The 18,214-nt window shown below is 47.1% G+C and overlaps 1 protein-coding gene across 6 annotated transcripts in view; it reads left to right on the forward strand.

Annotated features, from left to right (window-relative positions):
* The window catches only part of St3gal3 (ST3 beta-galactoside alpha-2,3-sialyltransferase 3), a 218,488-nt gene that overhangs the window by 173,896 nt on the left and 26,378 nt on the right, over positions 1 to 18,214 (forward strand). For all 6 annotated transcript variants that reach the window (XM_041651927.1, XM_041651921.1, XM_041651922.1 and 3 more), the window contains one exon: positions 15,749 to 15,843. In XM_041651927.1, coding sequence (XP_041507861.1) covers positions 15,749 to 15,843 — 95 coding nt within the window. The remainder of the gene's footprint in view (positions 1 to 15,748; positions 15,844 to 18,214) is intronic.

Raw genomic sequence — 18,214 nt, forward strand, 5'->3', positions numbered from 1 at the left:
TGATCTGCATAGACAGTCTGGCCCTCACTCGGATTCTTCCTGGGTCAGAACAGCTCCCATGCTCTCTCTCCTGCCCTGCAACTCCCCACCACTGTCCCTCCTTACCTCCCTCCTCCTCCATACTAGTAGGTACAGGCTGTTGTCAGAGTCCCAGCGAGCCTGTCAGCAGGAGCTCAGACACTGCCCCTCCAGGGCCTCTGGCGCAGACTCCTCTCCTCCTTCAGCACAGGCTTCCTTGCCTGTCATACATGTCAGGCTATGGCTCCAGCCCGTCTGGACACAGATGTGGCCACAGCCCCTCTCCAGGCAAAGGGCCGTCACTAGCAGCACTTCAGACCTGGGGTGGGGGTAGGAGTTCTAAACAAAGGAGACATCACTGAAGCCCAGCTCTTTGAAACAGGGGGACCAAAATGTTCATGAGGGGCTGGAGAGATAGCTCAGGGCTTGCTCATAAGCATGAAGGCCTGAGTTCAATCCCCAGAATCCATATTAGAAAGCCAAGTGTGAGCTGGGCATGGTGGCACACACCTTTAGTCCTAGCACTTGGGAGGCAGGAGGCAGGATCTCTGTGAATTCGAAGCCAGCCTGGTCTACAGAGAGAGTTCTAGGACAGCCAGGGCTACACAGAGAAATGCTGTCTTAAAAACCCAAAAAGAAAAACAGACAAAAACTATGGTGGACCAGAAGGGTTTGGTAATCCGCGTGTGGCTTAAGGAAGGTGTCCGAGAGGTAGACATGCTCCAGGCAGGCCTTGGAGAGTGAGGAGGAGTTCGTGGGCATGAGACAAGAGGAGACTTCTGGGCAAGGGAACCGTGACAGGGCCATGAGATATTAAAAGCCCAGTGGATTCTAGAAACTATAATTATATAATTAAAAAAATAAGCCAGAGCCGAGGGGAAGGAAGGGAAGATGGTGTCTGGGGACTAAAGAGGCCAAAAGGAGCTAGATTGCAAACATATACACCAGACTGGAGGGCTGAAACTCACCTCCCAGGCAACAGCCATAGCTGGTGGGATGCACACCAGACTTCCAAGCACAAAGAAAACGTGTCCATTTGGATGACTACGCTTGGTTGGCTGCTGACCTTCCCGGCCTACTTAAACCTGCAGTGTGTTTCCGCTTCTTTCCGGGCATCCTGCAGGTGACAGCTCTGTCCATGCAGCTGCATGATGGTTCCAGTACTTCTAAGCCTGCATTGGCTAGCTTTTTTTCCCCCAAAAAAGGCCAGACAGCAGCTATAATTAGCTTTGGTAAATTTAGGCTGTATTTGGGCTAGATAGTCTCTGCCACAATTGTTTGGCTCTGTCATTGGAACATGAAAATAGCCACAGACCATTGTATAAATGAATGGGTGTGGCCGTGTTCCAATAAAACTTTATTTATGGGAACAGACAGCTGGCCTAGAGGCTATAGTTTGTCCAACCCCTCTCCTAAGATTTGTAATCTTTATAGAGAAAAGTAAACCTTCCACCTCCCCTAGTGCCCAAATGCCTAGCCTTTTTTAATATAATTTTTCGGCTTCATTTTATCTTACGTATATGTTTTGACTGCATGTATATTACATGTGTACCTGGTGCCCTTGGAGGTCCAAAGAGGAAGTCTAATCCCCTGGAGCCAGAATAATGCATGTTTGTAGCTACTACCAGGGTGCTGCAAGAGCAGCAAGCGCCCTTAACTGCCAAGCTGTCGTGTGTGTGTGTGTGTGTGTGTGTGTGTGTGTGTGTGTGTGTGTGGTGCGCGCGCGCATGTGAGAGACAGAAGTGAGAGAGAGGAGCCTGGACTACTCAACTAGGACCATCTGGGATGAAAAGCGGGACTTCAGGAACCGAGCAGCTGAAGTTTCCAGCGACTCCGCAGCTTGAAACACACTGACAAGGCCCTGCGGTGCTGACGAGCGCCCCGCCTACCCCTTCCCCATGCAGTGTGTGCACCTCCATAACTTTGCTGCGCCCAGTCAGAAAATTCCTTGCTCATTCTTCCTTCCTTTTGTGCTACTCTGCCTACCTAGGTGGGACCAGAGGGGCAGGGTCCCTGGGAGGAGGGGAGGAATGCTTCATTCTGCCCAGCCTCACCTTGAAGAGGTGGTTGCTATGGTTTCCCTCCCTCAGGGGCTTTGTCTCTGCTACTCTGCTGCTCCAGTGCCCTCCTCAGCATTCTTTGCCAGGTTCCTGATGACTTGTCACTCAAAGCCCAACCCAGTTTAGTCATCTCCTTTCAAGAAATCTCTCCCGTGTGCCTAGTGTGGTCTATAACCTTTGTGTCCAAACTGCTGGCTCTGGAGATGTAGTTCCTATGATTGTTTCCTTGTCTCTCCCATTAGCTTCTGAAAGCAGGACCCGGACTAACTTACCTTTATGCTCTCAGTTAGCACGAGGCCCACAGCCAAGAGCAAGCGGGCAAGCAGTTGCTAGGCAAAGATGCATTCTGCCGCTCCTGAATAAGCCACAGAGAAAGGAGCTTCATGTGGAATCGTACTTGGGGGTTGGCACGCGCTGTCTGTCTCTTTACCTCTGAGCTTGCCTTTCAAGGGTATATGCTTGCCTAGTTGAAGGATTTAGCATCTTTTCTTCTTAGACTCTTGTTTTCTCATGGGAGAAGTCAGCAAGGCATAAGGCCGACAAGGCATTTAGAAAGCATTTATCTCCCTTGCTTAGGCGTATCCCTGGGTACATCTTTATGGCAGAGTTGCAGCAATTAGATTCCTCTGTTTCGTGTACCCATCATTCTCACTGTGGGTCCTCGGATGGCGGTTCTGTGGGGTCTGGCTTTTCCCCTACTGGATGAGACTCATGTTCAGGCTAGGGTTGAGGAGACACCTGTAGCTGTGATGTCTGGTCCAAGCCCTTAGTGCAAGGCTCTGCCTTCTTGTATTTTCTACGCTTTACATCTTATGTATAGAAGAAGCAGCTAAAAGGCTGGTCACCCAGCAGACACACACAGAGCTGGCATGGATTGGTGTTCTAATCCAGCAAGCTCACATACAAAGACAGCTTCACTATGTGGATACAAGGGGGCGGGGAGTGGCAAGAAGGAAGATATAAATGGGGTTTGCCAGTGCCCACACATAACCCATCATTCATGATAATATCACCCAGTCAAGTTCCCCGTTAGCCTCTAGGCACGGGGTGGACAATCTCAGTCTTAGAAAGTATTTCTGATTGGGCTGGTGATGTAGCTAAGCAGGCAAAGGTGCTTGCCTCCAGTCCTGACTCCCTGAGTTCTAATCCCAGGATCATGGTGGGAGGAGATAACGGACTCCTATAGATTGTTCTCTGCTCTCACAAGTGGGCTGTGATACAGGTGTGTGATCACACACATACACTGAATAAACATATTTTTATTATGTCTCTTCCCTTCACTGTAGCGCCCCCCCCCCCCCCCAGAACACTGCTGAGCCAGAAGATTCCTTAGGAGGGTCCCGTGTTCTCTTTCCCGGCTGTCAGGCTGATCTTGATGCCTCACCATGGTCCTATCTTGGTGTATAAGCCCAACAGCAGGGCATCCTCCTGGCTCCTGCCTTCTAGAGGCACTCGGGTCAGACTGACCTTCAGTTAGTGCCCTTCTAGGGCCCCAATGCCCTCAAAGCACTGAGCTTTTGGATATAAGGAAAAAGAACAGGCAGGTCTCTGCAACTTCCGCCTTTCCCTTCTCACGCACTCACACACCCTGCTGGAACCCGATCCTGAGGCTGCCTCCAGATGGGGCTCTGACAGGGCTGGCGGGCTGGGGCCTGTTTGTTAGCTCTTGCATCATCCTGCCCTGTTACCCACTAGGCCAGGGCAAACTGGTCAGGCACCCCACACTCCTAATACTCTGACCAGTCATTCCTCCATTATCTGTCACCTGAAAAGCTACCATTGGCTGGGTCCCCTACTGGGGTACTGGTAGAGCCCTTGGGTACTGTTCTTGGGGTTCTGTGAGATGCTCCCACAGGTTACCTTCAGAATTGTCAGCACATATACACTCAGTCTTCATTATCAACCACCCCCACATTTCCTGTTTGTGTCCCCTGGCTTAGCTTCCAAGGTCTCTCAGGCTCTGTGCCACCTCACAGGTGCCCAGCAAAGTGCCAGCGAGAAGAGGACAGGCCCGCCTGGTGGGGCAGGAAGGTTTCCTAGAGGAAATATCAGATTTCCAATTAAACAGAGGAGCAAGGTTTGGAGACTAACGGAGGGCCATGTGTTAAATCCAGAGAGATGACGCGGGTAAAAAGACACGAGGATCAGTATGGCCAGGGAGCCACGGATACAGGGTGACCAGGAGAGCAGTGGCCTCAGGGGACTCAAGTACAGATGGGATGAAGAGGGACAGAATTTCCTCTGTTCTTTCTGAAAGTTCTAGGGATAGGATGTCTGTGGCTAAAGGGGGTGACATCCTCAGTAAGTTTGTGTGTGGGGGGGGGCATCGGAGATGACGCAGGGGGTAAAGGTGATTGCTGTCAAATCCAGTGACCTGAGTTCGAGCTCCAGGACCCACATGGTAGAAGGGGAGAACTGGCTCCCACACGCTGTTTTCTGACCACACACACACACACACACACACACATGTCCACATACAAAACATATCAATACAAGAAAATTTTGTTTTTAAATATATTTTTCTATGTGTAGTTGTTGTTTGCATGTGTATTTGTGTGCCATATGCGTGCCTGGTGCACACTGAGGCCAGAAAGGAGCATCAAATCCCCTGGGACTGCAGTTACAATGGTCAGGAGCTGCCACGTGGGTGCTGGGAACCGAACCTGGGTCCTCTGCAAGAGCAGCCGGTGCTCTTAACCACTGAGCCATCTCTCCAGCCCACAAATATAATTTTAAAACATTTTTTTTTAGAAATCATTTTAAATAGAAAGGTTGATTGATTTTGTTCCCATGAGAAAGAGCTGTGGGACAGGATGAGAATCCACAGCATGAAGTCAGCACCAGCCTCTCTGTTGAAAAGAGGGGCTGGATAAGGAAGCCAGGTTTACAGAGAGGTAAAGGGACTGGCAGGGTCTGGGGAGCAAGACCTGATGAAGTTCTCATTTGATGGTCTTGGGTGATTTCCTGAAATGAAAGAGGTTCTGCCCATGGAGGCTTGGGAAGGTCAGAGTTTGTGGAACATGTTTGGAAAAGCTGCCAGGCAAAGTTGAGGTGCAAGTCTTTGAATTGGTGGTGGCGTCTGCCCATTGTGTATATATGCTCATCTGTGTGTAGACACTTATCCAAATGTTTATATGTGTGTGAGTGTTCATCTGTGTGTAGATGTGTTCATGTGTCTCTGTGTTTATGTGTGTACGTGTGTGTTCATCTGGGTGTTCTGGATGAAGGGAGAAAGTTCTGGCTGAAATTCCTTGCTGGTCCTATAACATAATAAAAGATACAAAGGTTTGAGATTAAATTAATCTCTGGTTAGGTTTTGCCTCATGAGTGGGACAAAAAGACAAAGGAAGCAGAGGGAGGGGCATGTGGTCTTGAACAAGAAAGGCCCTGAAGAGGTGGTTGTGGGCTCTGTCCAGGGAGAGAATAGACCAGAAATGTGTCTGGAAACCAAGGGGTCCAGGGGTGACAACACAGGAGAGAAGAGAAAATGGAAAGGTAGGAACGTGTGTACAGAGAGAGCATTGGAGATTCTGGGCTGTGGCTGAAACACTCAGGCTCTGTGGAGTAGAGCTATGGAGTAGAAGCAAGGATGACTAGAACGAAGCAAGTTCTCCTGAAGCTTTTAGGACATTGGTGTATCTAAAAACGAGCAAAGACTGGATTCCCATGCAAGGTGATGCAGATGCTGAATGTAGCAGATTTGTAGGTGATTTATGGAAAGCCTGGTAAAAGTACATTTAGGTGGTGATGCTGGTGGTCGCATTTCTGGTGATGGTGGTATTAGTGGTGGTTGTGGTACTGGTAGTGGTGGTGGTGGTATTGGTGGTGGTTGTGGTAGTGGTGGTGGTATTGTTGGTGGTGGTGGTGGTGGGTGGTGGTACTGTTGGTGGTATTGGTGTTGGTGGTGATGGTGGTACTGTTGTTGGTGGTGGTGGTAGTATTATTGGTGATGATGGTTGGTGGTACTGTTGTTGTTGTTGTTGGTGGTGGTGGTAGTATTATTGGTGATGATGGTTGGTGGTTCTGGTGGTGGTGGTGGTGGTGGTGGTGGTGGTGGTGGTGATATTGGTGATGATGGTTGGTGGTACTGTTGGTGTTGTTGTTGGTGGTGATGGTGGTGGTATTGTTGTTGTTAGTGGTGATGATATGAACATTCGAGTGTTAGCTGTGATTACTGTAACTTCCAGCATCCACCTTCTCTTCTTGGAGTTCTACGGGAGAACACACAACAATGTAAAGTGTCCCACGTCCTGTTCCCATTCTGATACTCTAACCAGGAGAGCCCGTGCAAGGCTAAGGAAAGAAGACTGGAGACTGAGCTAGCAAAAGTTGAATTGAGGGATCGCTGTGTGCTGTCCTTGAATCTGTACAGCTAAAGTCAGTGGTACAAAAAGGGGAAACCAGGATGAGCGTGTGCACACATACATGGACATACACACAGACGCATACATATGCAGCACCTAAGAAAGAATGAAGAGCCACAGCACAGTCCTAAAAAAGACAGAATCTGTTGAGAGACTTGGAAATGGATAGACTGGATCCACTCTTTACACCAACCAAGATGGATCGCTTTTGAATGTGAAAAGGAATAACAAAGTGTAGAAAAAATCATAGCAAGGTTTCCCTATCACTAGGAATGAGGAAGACAATCCTAAGACCCAAAATCCAGAAGCAGAACTGGAGTGATGGCTCAGAGGTTAAGAGCACTAACTGCTCTTCTGGAGGCCCTGAGTTCAATTCCCAGCAACCACATGATGGCTCACACCCATCTGTAATGAGATCTGGTGCCATCTTCTATTTTGCAGGCAGAACATTGTATACATAATAAATAAATAAATAAACAAACAAACAAATAAATAAATAATATTTTTTTGAAAAAATCCAGAAGCAATAAAAGGGTTGACAGACTCTTAACTGCATGTGTTTGAAAAAAAAAAAAAGCAACTAGCAAATAAAAAAGGAGAAAAGAAAGCAAGAAAAATGCCATAAGCCAAGTAAACAAATGAACTGGAGGAAATGTAATTTTATCTCAGAGGGTTTATATATTTAATATGTAAAAAGCTTCATGACTTAAAAAAAAAGGAAAAGACTAATGCCTGTAGAAACACCAAGAGGTTTAAACAAAGTTCACAGAAAACCACAAATGACCTTTTCACATATGAAATCATGAGCCAGCTCATTCATAACAACATGCAACTGGGCGGGGCGGTTTTGAACTGTAATCCCAGCACCCTAGAGGCTAAATTTAAAAGTCGTGCCTAGCTGAGCAGTGGTGGTGCACACCTTTAATTCCAGCACTTGGGAGGCAGAGGTAGGCAGATCTCCATGAATTCAAGGCCAGCCTGGTCTACAAAGCGAGTTTCAGCATAGCCAAAGCTGTTACACAGAGAAACTCTGTCTCAAAAAAAGGAGGAGGAGGAAGAAGAAGAAGTCATGGTTCAGGGGTGAAGGTTCTCGTCAGCAAACTTGGCAACCTGTGTTCCATCCTCAGAACCCATATGAAGGTGGAAGCAGAAAACACACATCACAGCTGTTTCTTGGATTCTACACAGGTGCACATGATGCATGGGCACACACAGAATAATAAATAAATATGTTAATACATAAATTAATATTTTAATTGAAAAGGAGGAGAAAGTAAGGCTAAAATGGCAATGAGGGGCCAGGTGTGGTGGCATGTATCTGTATCCCAGCATTCATGAGGCAGGAAGACTCCTATGAGTACATGGCCAGACTAGGCTATATAATGAGTCCCGTAAACTACATAGCAAAATTTGATGTCAAAAATAAATAAATAAATAAATAAATAAGTAAATGAATGAATGAATGAATGAATTGGGGACTAGAAAGATTGCTCAGTGGTTAAGAGCGCTGGCTGTTCTTCCAGAGGACCCAGGTTCTTCCCAGCACCCACATGGCAGCTCACAACCATCTGTAACTGCATTCCCAGGGGACCCAACTGTAGTAGTAAGAGCGGCGGGGCTGCGTCCCCAGCACCTTGGCCGCCTGGCTAGTTTATGCTCCAAAATAACAACACACAAATTGTATTCATTTAAACACTGCTTGGCCCATTTCTATCTAGCCTCTTCTAGGCTAATTCTCACATATTAATTTAGCCCATTTCTAATCATCTATGTAGCACCGGTCTTACCGGGAAGATTCTAGCCTATGTCCATCCTGGGTCTGAGCTTCATCGCATGCATCTTCCCAGGAGTGGGGAGCATGGTGTCTCTCTGAGGCGTCTGCCCCCGAGAGGAGAGCTGTCGAGTCTGAGCTCACTTCCTCTTCCTCCCAGCATTCTGTTCTGTTTACTCCTCCCACCTATGTTTTAACCTATGAGGGCCAGCCAAGCAGTTTCTTTATTTTTTTAACCAATGACCTTCCTCCATCACCCAACACCATATTCTGGCCTCTGTGAGCATCAAGCATACATGTGGTGCATAAACATACATGCAAGCAAACGGGACACATAAAGTAGTAAAATTGTAAAAAAAAAAAAAACCCAAAGTACAATAAATACAATAAATACAATGACAGTGAGATACCATTTCTTTGTATCGGAGTGGCAAAACTGAGGTTTTAACAATGTCCTCTTTCGGTACAACAGTTTGGGGAGTGGAACTTTATATATTGCCAGTGGGTGTCTCTGTGGAGGACAATTTGGCAATTTGGAGCAGCAGGACACAAACACAGTTTGCTTTTGATTCAGCAGACACACTCCTGGGATCCCTTTATTGGCAAACAGAAAAGACATATGGGACCAGGTGTGCTGGCAAACCCCTGTAATCTCAACACCCAGGAGTCAGAAACAGGAGAGTCACAAACTAGCCTGGATACAGTAAGATGAAGTCTCTAAAAGAAAAGAAAAAAAAAGTATGAAACTATTGATAGCCACAGTTGTTGGAATGTGTTTCATAAAACACCAGAAACAAAGAGACTGACTGCATTATACATGGTACATAACTTCAAGGAGTACTGTCCAGCGTATGTTATAGGATGATACCGGGATATACTATTTATTTTATTTAAAAAAAAACAATAGTCAGGGTTGGCACCTTTAATTCCAGCACTCTGGAGGCAGAGTCAGGAAAATATCTTGAGAGTTCCAGGACAGCCAAGGCTGCACAGAGAAACCCTTTCTCGACAAACAAAAAGCAAACAAACAAATCAATAGTCCAAATGTGTATACTGTGTTACCTTATTTAAGAAACTGAGGCAAGAGACTTGCAAGTTTGAAGGAGGAGGAAGGGAAGGGGAGGAAGATGGAGAAGGAAAAGAAGAATAAAGAGGAGGAGGAGGAAGGAGGAAACACCCCTGAGGGAACAGAAGTGATGATCAGAAACGGGCACAGGGGAAAGCTGGCTTCTCTGAATGTTTTGTTTTATGTATTTAATTAGGGAACTATATAAAGTTTTATGATATCAAAAGATAAAAAGTCAACTGAAATGGGGGAATGGAATCCCAATAAAACAAAAGGAGAACAAAAACCGAACTCAGGAATTCAGCTCCTAGTAATTATTTCAAGTGGCAAAGCAAAGCCATTTTCTGCACTTGCCGTGCTAGATACAGCTTTCCCTAAGGCAAGGAGCATCGCAAGGGAAGCTGAAGTTGTTTCTAGGGTTAGATCGAGTTTTAGAGTGAGTAGGGCCTGAGAAGCGGCTCAGTAGGTGAAGGTGCTTGCGGCCAACTGCAGACCTGAGCTCAATCCCCAGGACCCACATGGTGGAAGGAGAGAGTCCACTTCCACAAGTTGTCCTCTGAGACATATGCAATAATTAAATAAATGTAATCTAATTTATTTTTAATTTACCATGAGTAATGATGCTGGTACTGTTCTGAAAATGTCGTGTGTGTGTGTGTGTGTGTGTGTGTGTGTGTGTGTGTGTGTTAGGATAAAGCAACTCAGGGTGTTGATGTTCCTAGAAAGGAGCTGACTTAACAGCAAAGAGGCATGGGCTGGAGAGATGGCTCATCAGTTAAGAACACGCATCACTCTTGCAGAAGACCTGAGTTCAGATTCCAGCTCCCACATTGAGTGGCTCACAGTCACCTGTAACTCCAGGTCCAGGGGATCCAGCACTCTGGCTTCCTGCACTCACATGCATATACCCACACAGAGACACACAAGCATGCATGTAATTAAAAATAAAAATACTTTTTTTAGTTAAAAAAAAAGCCAGGCCAGGCCAGACAGTGGTGGCACACGCCTTTAATCCCAGCACTCAGGAGGCAGAGGCAGGTGGATCTCTGTGAGCTTGAGGCCAACCTGGTTTATAGAGTGAGTTTCAGGACTGCATAGTAAGTTCAGAGCTGTATAGTGAAACCCTGTCTCAAAAAAGCATGTGTATGTATATGTGTGTATATGTGTATGTATGTGTGTATGTGCATGTATATGTGTATGTGTGTGTGTGTATGTGTGTATATATAGTGCAGTCCATGCCTGGACTACATATTGAGATCCCATCTCAAAAGGAAATTAATAAGAGAAGCACAGTATAAAATCAAATGAGGGCAATAAAAATGAATTTTGTGTTCTGCGAGCTGTATGTAAGTAAAATCATTGAAGTAGAAGGGAAGAACATTTTCTTGTAAACCTAAATTTGAATTGAGAATATCAGTAAAAGTTATTTTTTTTTGTTGTTGTTGTTGTTGTTCGAAAATCTGTTTCCTAGTTTGGTCCACCTAAAAAGGCCTGGGGACGGTGGGCAGCCTGCGGGCACAGCCGCATCCTGGCGCTGCAGTGGGGTCTCTCTGAATCATTTCTAGCACTGGGCAAATGACAGAGTCCAGGTGGGGCCCAGAAATGGACTGAATAAATCTGGGGCGTCTTTTCACATGAGAGAGCTAGGTCTTTTTCAGAGCACACTCAGCCACTCGGGAAAAGGTGTACCCAACAGTTAAGGAGCCAAATTGGAAAAAGGCTCTAGGGGCCAAAGACGGCTGGTTCTGAACATCCAAGAGAGTAATAATTACAGTGAATTGGCATTATAAAATACAATAAAAATAATTTAAAGAGGGAAATAATCTCATTCACCAGCTCTGAAAAGCACTAAAGGGCCATCTCATTGCCCTGAAAATTGGTAAATGAAGGAGAATATCAGGCGTTTTCTCTGCCTTTCCTGTATGTCCCATTCCTGGGGATGACCAAAGAGTCGCTGAGTGCTGAGAGATGTTCATGAAAAGCTGTACGTCCCAGCATCGAAAGAAGGAGCAGGTCTGGGCACTGACCCAGACTGCCAAAGGCACCGGGTGCAAAGCTGGGCCAGCTCTCAACGCCACCGGGAGCATCTGTGTGTCCCAGGGGTCCTCGTCCTCGAGGACGGAACCTGCATGATGAAGCCTCCAGCTCTATCGCAGATGACAACGAAACATGCCTAACAATATCAGGATGCAGTTAGGAAAAGAATATATCTGTAGGACATATTGTATGTCCTATAAGGAAAATATATGTTTATAGGACAAACAACACATTCTCCTTCACCACAAATAGAAGTGGAGGTGGGGAGAAAGGGGCAAACTATGGATTTAAGAGATCAAGAGATCAGCACAGGGTGTGGACTGTGCTTCCATCCCAGTCTGAACAAACCAATTATTGAACTAGCAGCAGCCGGCATGTAGATGCCCACCTGGAACCCCAGCACTCAGGAGGCAGAGGCAGGCAGTTCCATGAGTTCAAGGCCAGCTTGATATGCAAAGTAAGTTTCAGGACAGCTAGAACTGTTACACAGAGAAACCCTGTCTCAAAAAAGTAAACATTTTTTCTTTTTGTTTATTTGTTTGTTGTTTGTTTGAGACAGGGTTTCTCTGTGTATCTTTGGCTGTACTGGAACTCACTCTGTAGACCAGGCTGGCTTCCTACTCTGCTTCCTGAGTGCTGGGATACATGCGTCACCACACCCAGCGAATAATTCTTTTAATTAATGCTGGTATAGTAAGGGTACTGATGCATTTGGGAAATGGAGGATAAAGGATCAAGAATTCAAGTTAGGAGCAGCAGCTAACTTCTAGAGGTCCTGGGTTCAACTCCCAGTACCCACACGGTGGCTCACAACCATCTATAACTGTGGTCCAGTGAGATCAGGATGCCCTCTTCTGGTGTGCAGACAAAATATCCATATACATAAGATTCATAACTAACTAAATAAATAGGTTTTTAAAAAAGAATTCAAGACCAGTGAAGCCTGTATAATGCACTGTCTCAACCAACTTACATATGTGGTAAGGAAATTAAGGCAGACTATTTTATGATGAGATGGCATCGTTTCTGGGAGTTTTCAGACTAAAACAGAATAAAAGAAGATGGTTGATGGCTGCCAAGTCAAGGTTTGCACCCACAGCATAGCAAGGGGGAAGTTTAAGAGTATACGCTGAAAGGGGAGCGGCACCGTTTGTAGAGGGCTGCAGCCACCCAGCAGCAGAAACACTAGACGAAGCTGGCTCATTCTTCGAAGCGATATAAAAAGAGGCTACAGAGCGAGCTTCTAAAACACGGAGGCCCAATAAAAGAATGAGGCGGAGGGTCAAGCGTTTGGAAGCATCACAAAGTAGGAAGGAGTGGGTCACATGCTCCAGAGGGACGGCTTTTATGAGGCCTTATCTGGTCCGTTTAATGCATTTTCCACAGTCTGACCTGTGAACTTTTTTTTGACTCTTTATTAATTTGGCAATTCCTGCTTTTCTTGGTCACCTTTTCATTTGCGCCTTCTTTTCCATTTCACTTTTAGGGACTGAAATGGGTCACATGATCAACAGCTTCCAGGTTTTGTTGTTGGACCCGGTCCCTGTGAATTAGGAGAAAACAGTCTACAAAATCATAGGTGTAAGGGGGCATCAGTTTTGATATGTGCCAAAGGGGGTAACTGTTTGTGGTATAGGATTGGGGTACATGTGGCTTGCCTACGTGTTTCCCAAAATTAGCACATAGTACAGGTACCACAGAAAAGCCATTCTGGGAGAATGAGAGGCTGAGAAGTTGGTAAAGTCCTTGTGCAAGTCTGAGTATCTGACCTTGTGTCCCCTGCACACACATAAAAAAGCTGAAACAGCATGTCTGTCATCCCATTGTGACTGTCCTCCCATGGTGCCTGTCCTCCCATCAAATTGTCCTCCCATCCTGACTGTCCCCCTATTGTGACTGTATCCCATTGTGCCTGTATCCCTTTGTGCCTATCATCCCATTGTGCCTGTCATCCCATCATGACTGTATCCCATTGTGCCTGTATCCCTTTGTGCCTATATCCCATTGTGACTATCATCCCATTGTGACTGTCATCCCATTGTGACTGTCATCCCATTGTGACTGTCCTCCCATCGTGACTGTGTCCCATTGTGCCTGTATCCCTTTGTGCCTGTATCCCATTGTGACTGTCCTCCCATTGTGACTGTCATCCCATTGTGACTGTCCTCCCATTGTGACTGTCCTCCATTGTGCCTGTTCGTCATCCCTGAACTGGGAAGGCAGATGTGTGGATCCCTGAGGCTCACTGCCTAGCCGGTATCTCCAGCTTCATGGGTGGAGAGCTATGGAGGAGGACACCAGTGTCAACCTCTGACCCCAAGATGTACACACCCCCACACACAAAGCTACTCCTTCATTACTAATCTACAGCAAAATGAAATGCAAAAGTAAAGAATGGTTTTTAAAAACTAAGCTAGGGTCTTGTTAGGTGTGTGGTGCACGCCTTAATCCCAGCACTTGGGAGGCGGAGGGCTCTAAAAATCAAGGCCAGTCAGGGCTACACAAGTGGGAACCTATGTTTTCTTAAAAAGTTGTTATTTTTATTTGTATGTGTGCATGTCATGCATGTGGGGTGCCAGTGATGGCCAGGAGAGGGCATGAGATGCCCTGGAGCTGGGGTTATAGGTGGCTGTGAGCTACCTGGTATGGGTGCTGGAAACTGAATTTGGGTCCTCTGGAAAAGCAACAAGCTCTTAGCCATTAAGCCTTCTCTGAAGGCTGAAGCCCCCCAAATTGGTGTTCTTAAGAGTAGACATTATAAGAACCTTCTAATGATCTGGGATACAAAAGGGAAAAGGAAGAGAAGGGGGGAATACATGTAGGTCACTAGACCAGATCTGAGAATTTATTAGCATATGACATCCCATACATACTGGGAAGTAGATAAAATCCCATCCAAGCTTGACTCTAGAACATTACAAACCTTCCGTAAGGCCTGTCGTGAGACAGAGGGGGCAGTTCTCCATGCGTGTGCATCCAGAGACCTTGTTCCCGTTGCTGTTTCTCATAGACCTTGGCTACAGTGCTCCCCTCCAGTAAAGCCTCAAATGTGCTAACAATTTATTTGAATTTTATACGTGAGAAATTGAACAAAGTGTGCTGACTCTACTGCTGGAACCCACAAGTCTGAAGGAGAGTGTTAGCCTCAGACTGTCTCCCATTCCTCTCAAGTTCATGCTGGTGTCTCTGACATTCGGCCTCTGAGGGATTGTTTAGCCTAGTCCTCCTGGGATGATGGGGGAATGGAGTTAGTGATGATGGGGCTGAGAAATGGATGCTTAAGGTATGTGAGGAGGGAATGGTCTAGCTTCTGGTCAGTAGTGGGGAGAGGAATTCGGGGGTGGGGTGCTTCCCTACAGCCTCGCACTATGCACTGAGATAACTGGGGTGGAGTCAGAGGCAAAGGTGCAAAGTCACTGGGGCCCAGGCCTCACGTGATCACTCTTGCTCAAGAGGGCCCACAGCGGGATTCCCAGCACAGTGTGCTGGCCGCCTCCAAGACTGCCAGCCTCCAAGACTGGCAGCCTGCACAGGGTCTCAACCCAGGGCACTCGCTTCCATGCGAAGTGTCCTCTAGGCGTTTCCAAAGAGCTCGATTCCTCCTATGTCTGCTGCCTTCCCATTACAGTTCTGGTGACCTGTACATCCATACCCAACCCTCCAGCCTGCCATGCCCGAGAAGAGGAATATTTTGCCATTCCCTCCTCCCAACTCAGCATCTCTTCTCCTTTCCTTCTCCCTCCCCTCTTTCTCCTTTCCTTCCATCTTTCCTGTGGGTGCAAGTGAACCCCCTTAAACTCTTACTAGTCGCTTCCGCACCTCCATAGGAACTTAGGGTCCGCCCACAAGTACACCCCAGTTCTAGCTGGTCTGACGTCTCCTCTCTGCCCTGCACCCGAATCACAGGAACTCTGCCCTTTCTTCCTCTTTTCTAGCAGAATTCTCTCTTCCACGCTTTCCCACTTCGCTGTGACACTGTGAATTCGCCTTCCTCCTCGCCCTGGGTGGTCTGACTCCCAGAATCCTCTGCAGCATTCTGTCTCCCCATACCGGCTGGATCTTTGGATACTTTCGTGCTCCGCTGGCACCGTCTTATCCCCATGTTCCCAGATCGGAGGAACAGAGCGGGCAGCGAGTGGAGATGGATGCCTGGATAACCTTCCAGAGAGCTTCCAGCGCTCAGCCATTAATCCTCGCTGAGCCGAGCTTGTCCGGCCGCTCCCACAGCCAAATAAAGACTAACCAGGCCTACTCTCTCAGACTCAAGTTCTACTCAATAAAATCAGCAACTACCCAGTTAAAAGGCTGGGGGTGGGGGAGGGCGGGCGGGCGTACTGGAATGTGGAGGGTGGCTTCCCATCACCAAGGCTGTGTCCTGAGAGTCAACCAGCACTGTAACCTATTGCTATTTTTTTTTTTTTCTGTATTCCAGGTTCTCCAAGCCAGCACCCATGTTTCTGGATGACTCCTTTCGCAAGTGGGCTCGGATCCGGGAGTTCGTGCCACCTTTTGGAATCAAAGGTCAAGGTATGTTGGGAACCCTTAAACATTAAACATTCCATTTTCCCACACCATTTCCCTATCCTTCAAGACAGGGCTGTATCTTTAGAAGTTCTACACTGGGGCTGCTGAGATGGCTCAGTGGGTGAAGGCATTGGCTGCCCAGTAAGTCCAATGTCTGGGATCCACATGGTGGAAGGAAGAACCAATCATAATAAATTGTTCTCTCACTCCATGGTACCCATTTGTAAGTGAGTGTACACATGTGTACACATACAAATAAGCATGTGTGTGTGAGAGAGAAAGAGAAAGAGAGACAGAGAGACTGAGACTGTGGTGCAGTGCATACCTTCAATCACAGAAGCAGAGGCAGGCCAATCTCTGAGTCTGAAGCTAGCCTGGTCTACAGGTTGAGTTCCGAGCCAGGACTACATAACGAGACTCCGTCTCGGAAAACCAAAACAGTTCCCTGCTGGAGATTGTTCTGCACTGGCCAGAGCTGGGTCTGCTACAGTGATGTGTACAGTCCCTTTGGTCTCGCTCCCGTCTAGTGAAGGAGCAGGTGCCTAGAGCAAGACCAGATCTGGTGCCATGAGACTGCAGAAGAGATACGCTAGAGACATTGTCATAGTGCTGTGGCTACATGGAAGGTTCCTGGAAATGACAGACAGATGGCACTATCATAACCCCCACTGGGCTCCTGTCATCCCCGCCCAGTGTCTTTCCCACTGACTTAGCCTCTCTCTGTCCCAGGCTAACCTTTCTCTCTCTGTTCAGTCTCCCTTCACCTTAGGGACTCCCTCCACACAGCCCTGCTTCTTTGTTGAGTGCCTGACTGTTCCATGGCTTAGTGGGAGGATCAGGTAGGGTATGGATCCCTACACTTCCCTCTGACTGTGATTGTGCTTTGGTCTCCCTCTCGCTAGAGAGAAACCGTGCAGTGGTATAAGCTTATGGTCAGTTATGAAAAGGGCTGTTAAAGGGTGCTACCGTTTGGCCAGGAGATGTAACCCTTTCTCTGCTAACCCAGTACTGCCTGGAAAGAAAAGAAAAGCCAGCAAAAATGCTGTTGAACTGAGGCTCTGACCTCAAGCCTCCAATAGACACATCCAATGGGTTAGTTTAAGCTGTGTGAAGACCCTCTTCCTCGGTGCTTTTATCTGGGCAGACAACTCCTTCCTCCTGAATCCTCACTCAGGACTGACTGTGTAGCTCCAAAGGCCAGCGAAGGCCGCTAGAGTCCCCAGCCATCAAGAAGAGAGCGGCTCCTCCACTGTGCCCTTCTGTAAAAGGTCCCATCATAGAAAGCAAAGCCCCGTCTTTGTCCTTGTCCTTGACCAACTAATAGTGGTTAGCTCTTCCTTGGAGGTAAACTTGGAGGTGAGACAAGAAAAGAATGAGAGGTGCCCCCACTTTAACGTTCATCTGGAGGCATTTAGTGTAGAACCTCATTGAAGATTTGCTCCTCAGCCCACTCCCATGGAGCTTGTGGAGAACCTGCCCATGCCCAGTCCCCCAGTCATTCATGTGACCTCTTGCTGTTGCCCAAGCTGTGCGTGCGTGCGTGCGTGCGTGCGTGCGTGTGTGTGTGTGTGTTTGAGACACAGTCTCACCATGTAGCCTTAGCTGGCCAAGAACTTACAGATGGGATGAAAAGTATGTGTGCCACCATCCCAGTTTACCCCCTTTTTACCACATAAAACTATGCATGGCTGCTCATGCTTGCAGTCCTAGGACAGCAGGATCACAAATTCAAGTTCACTTTCAGCTACAAATCAAGGTTGCAGCTGGATTCATGAGACCCTGACTCAAAATTAATAAAATAATATAATAGGCAGCATGCGCTTTCTTCCTGTTTTATAAAATAAAGTATACTGGCGCTGTAGAGATGGCTCCATGGTTAAGAGCACTGGCTGCTCTTCCAGAGGACCCAGGTTCAATTCCCAGCACCCACATGGCAGTCCACAGCTGCCTGTAACTCCAGTCCCATGGCTTCCCATGCCCTATTCTGGCCTCCATAGGGAACAGACACACAGGGGGTGTACAGACATGCATGAAGACAAAACACCTACATGTACAAAAAGAAAAATAAAGCCTAAGCTGGAGAGAGCTTCCGGTTGCTCTCCCGCCCGCCGCCCCTCCCCAGAGCCACTATCCTTGTTCCAATGTTGATGTTTAGTGTTTCTTTGCCTTGGTTTTTATTTTTGCTACATATTTATGTAACTGTTAAACATAAATCAGTTTTTCTTTGTGGGGCCTGGTGATGAATACCCTAAATCCCAGTACTAGGGGGAGGGTAGGGGGAGGCAGGTTGATCTCCTTGAGTTTTAGGCCAGCGCAGGACTTTAGACCTTGTCTAAAAAAAAAAAAAAAAAAAAAAAAGTTGTATGGATCTGTG

This window comes from Microtus oregoni, unplaced genomic scaffold (genome assembly GCF_018167655.1).
Source record: "Microtus oregoni isolate MIOR12 unplaced genomic scaffold, Mior012 000005F_ref0000423, whole genome shotgun sequence".
NCBI classification, from domain to species: domain Eukaryota; kingdom Metazoa; phylum Chordata; class Mammalia; order Rodentia; family Cricetidae; genus Microtus; species Microtus oregoni.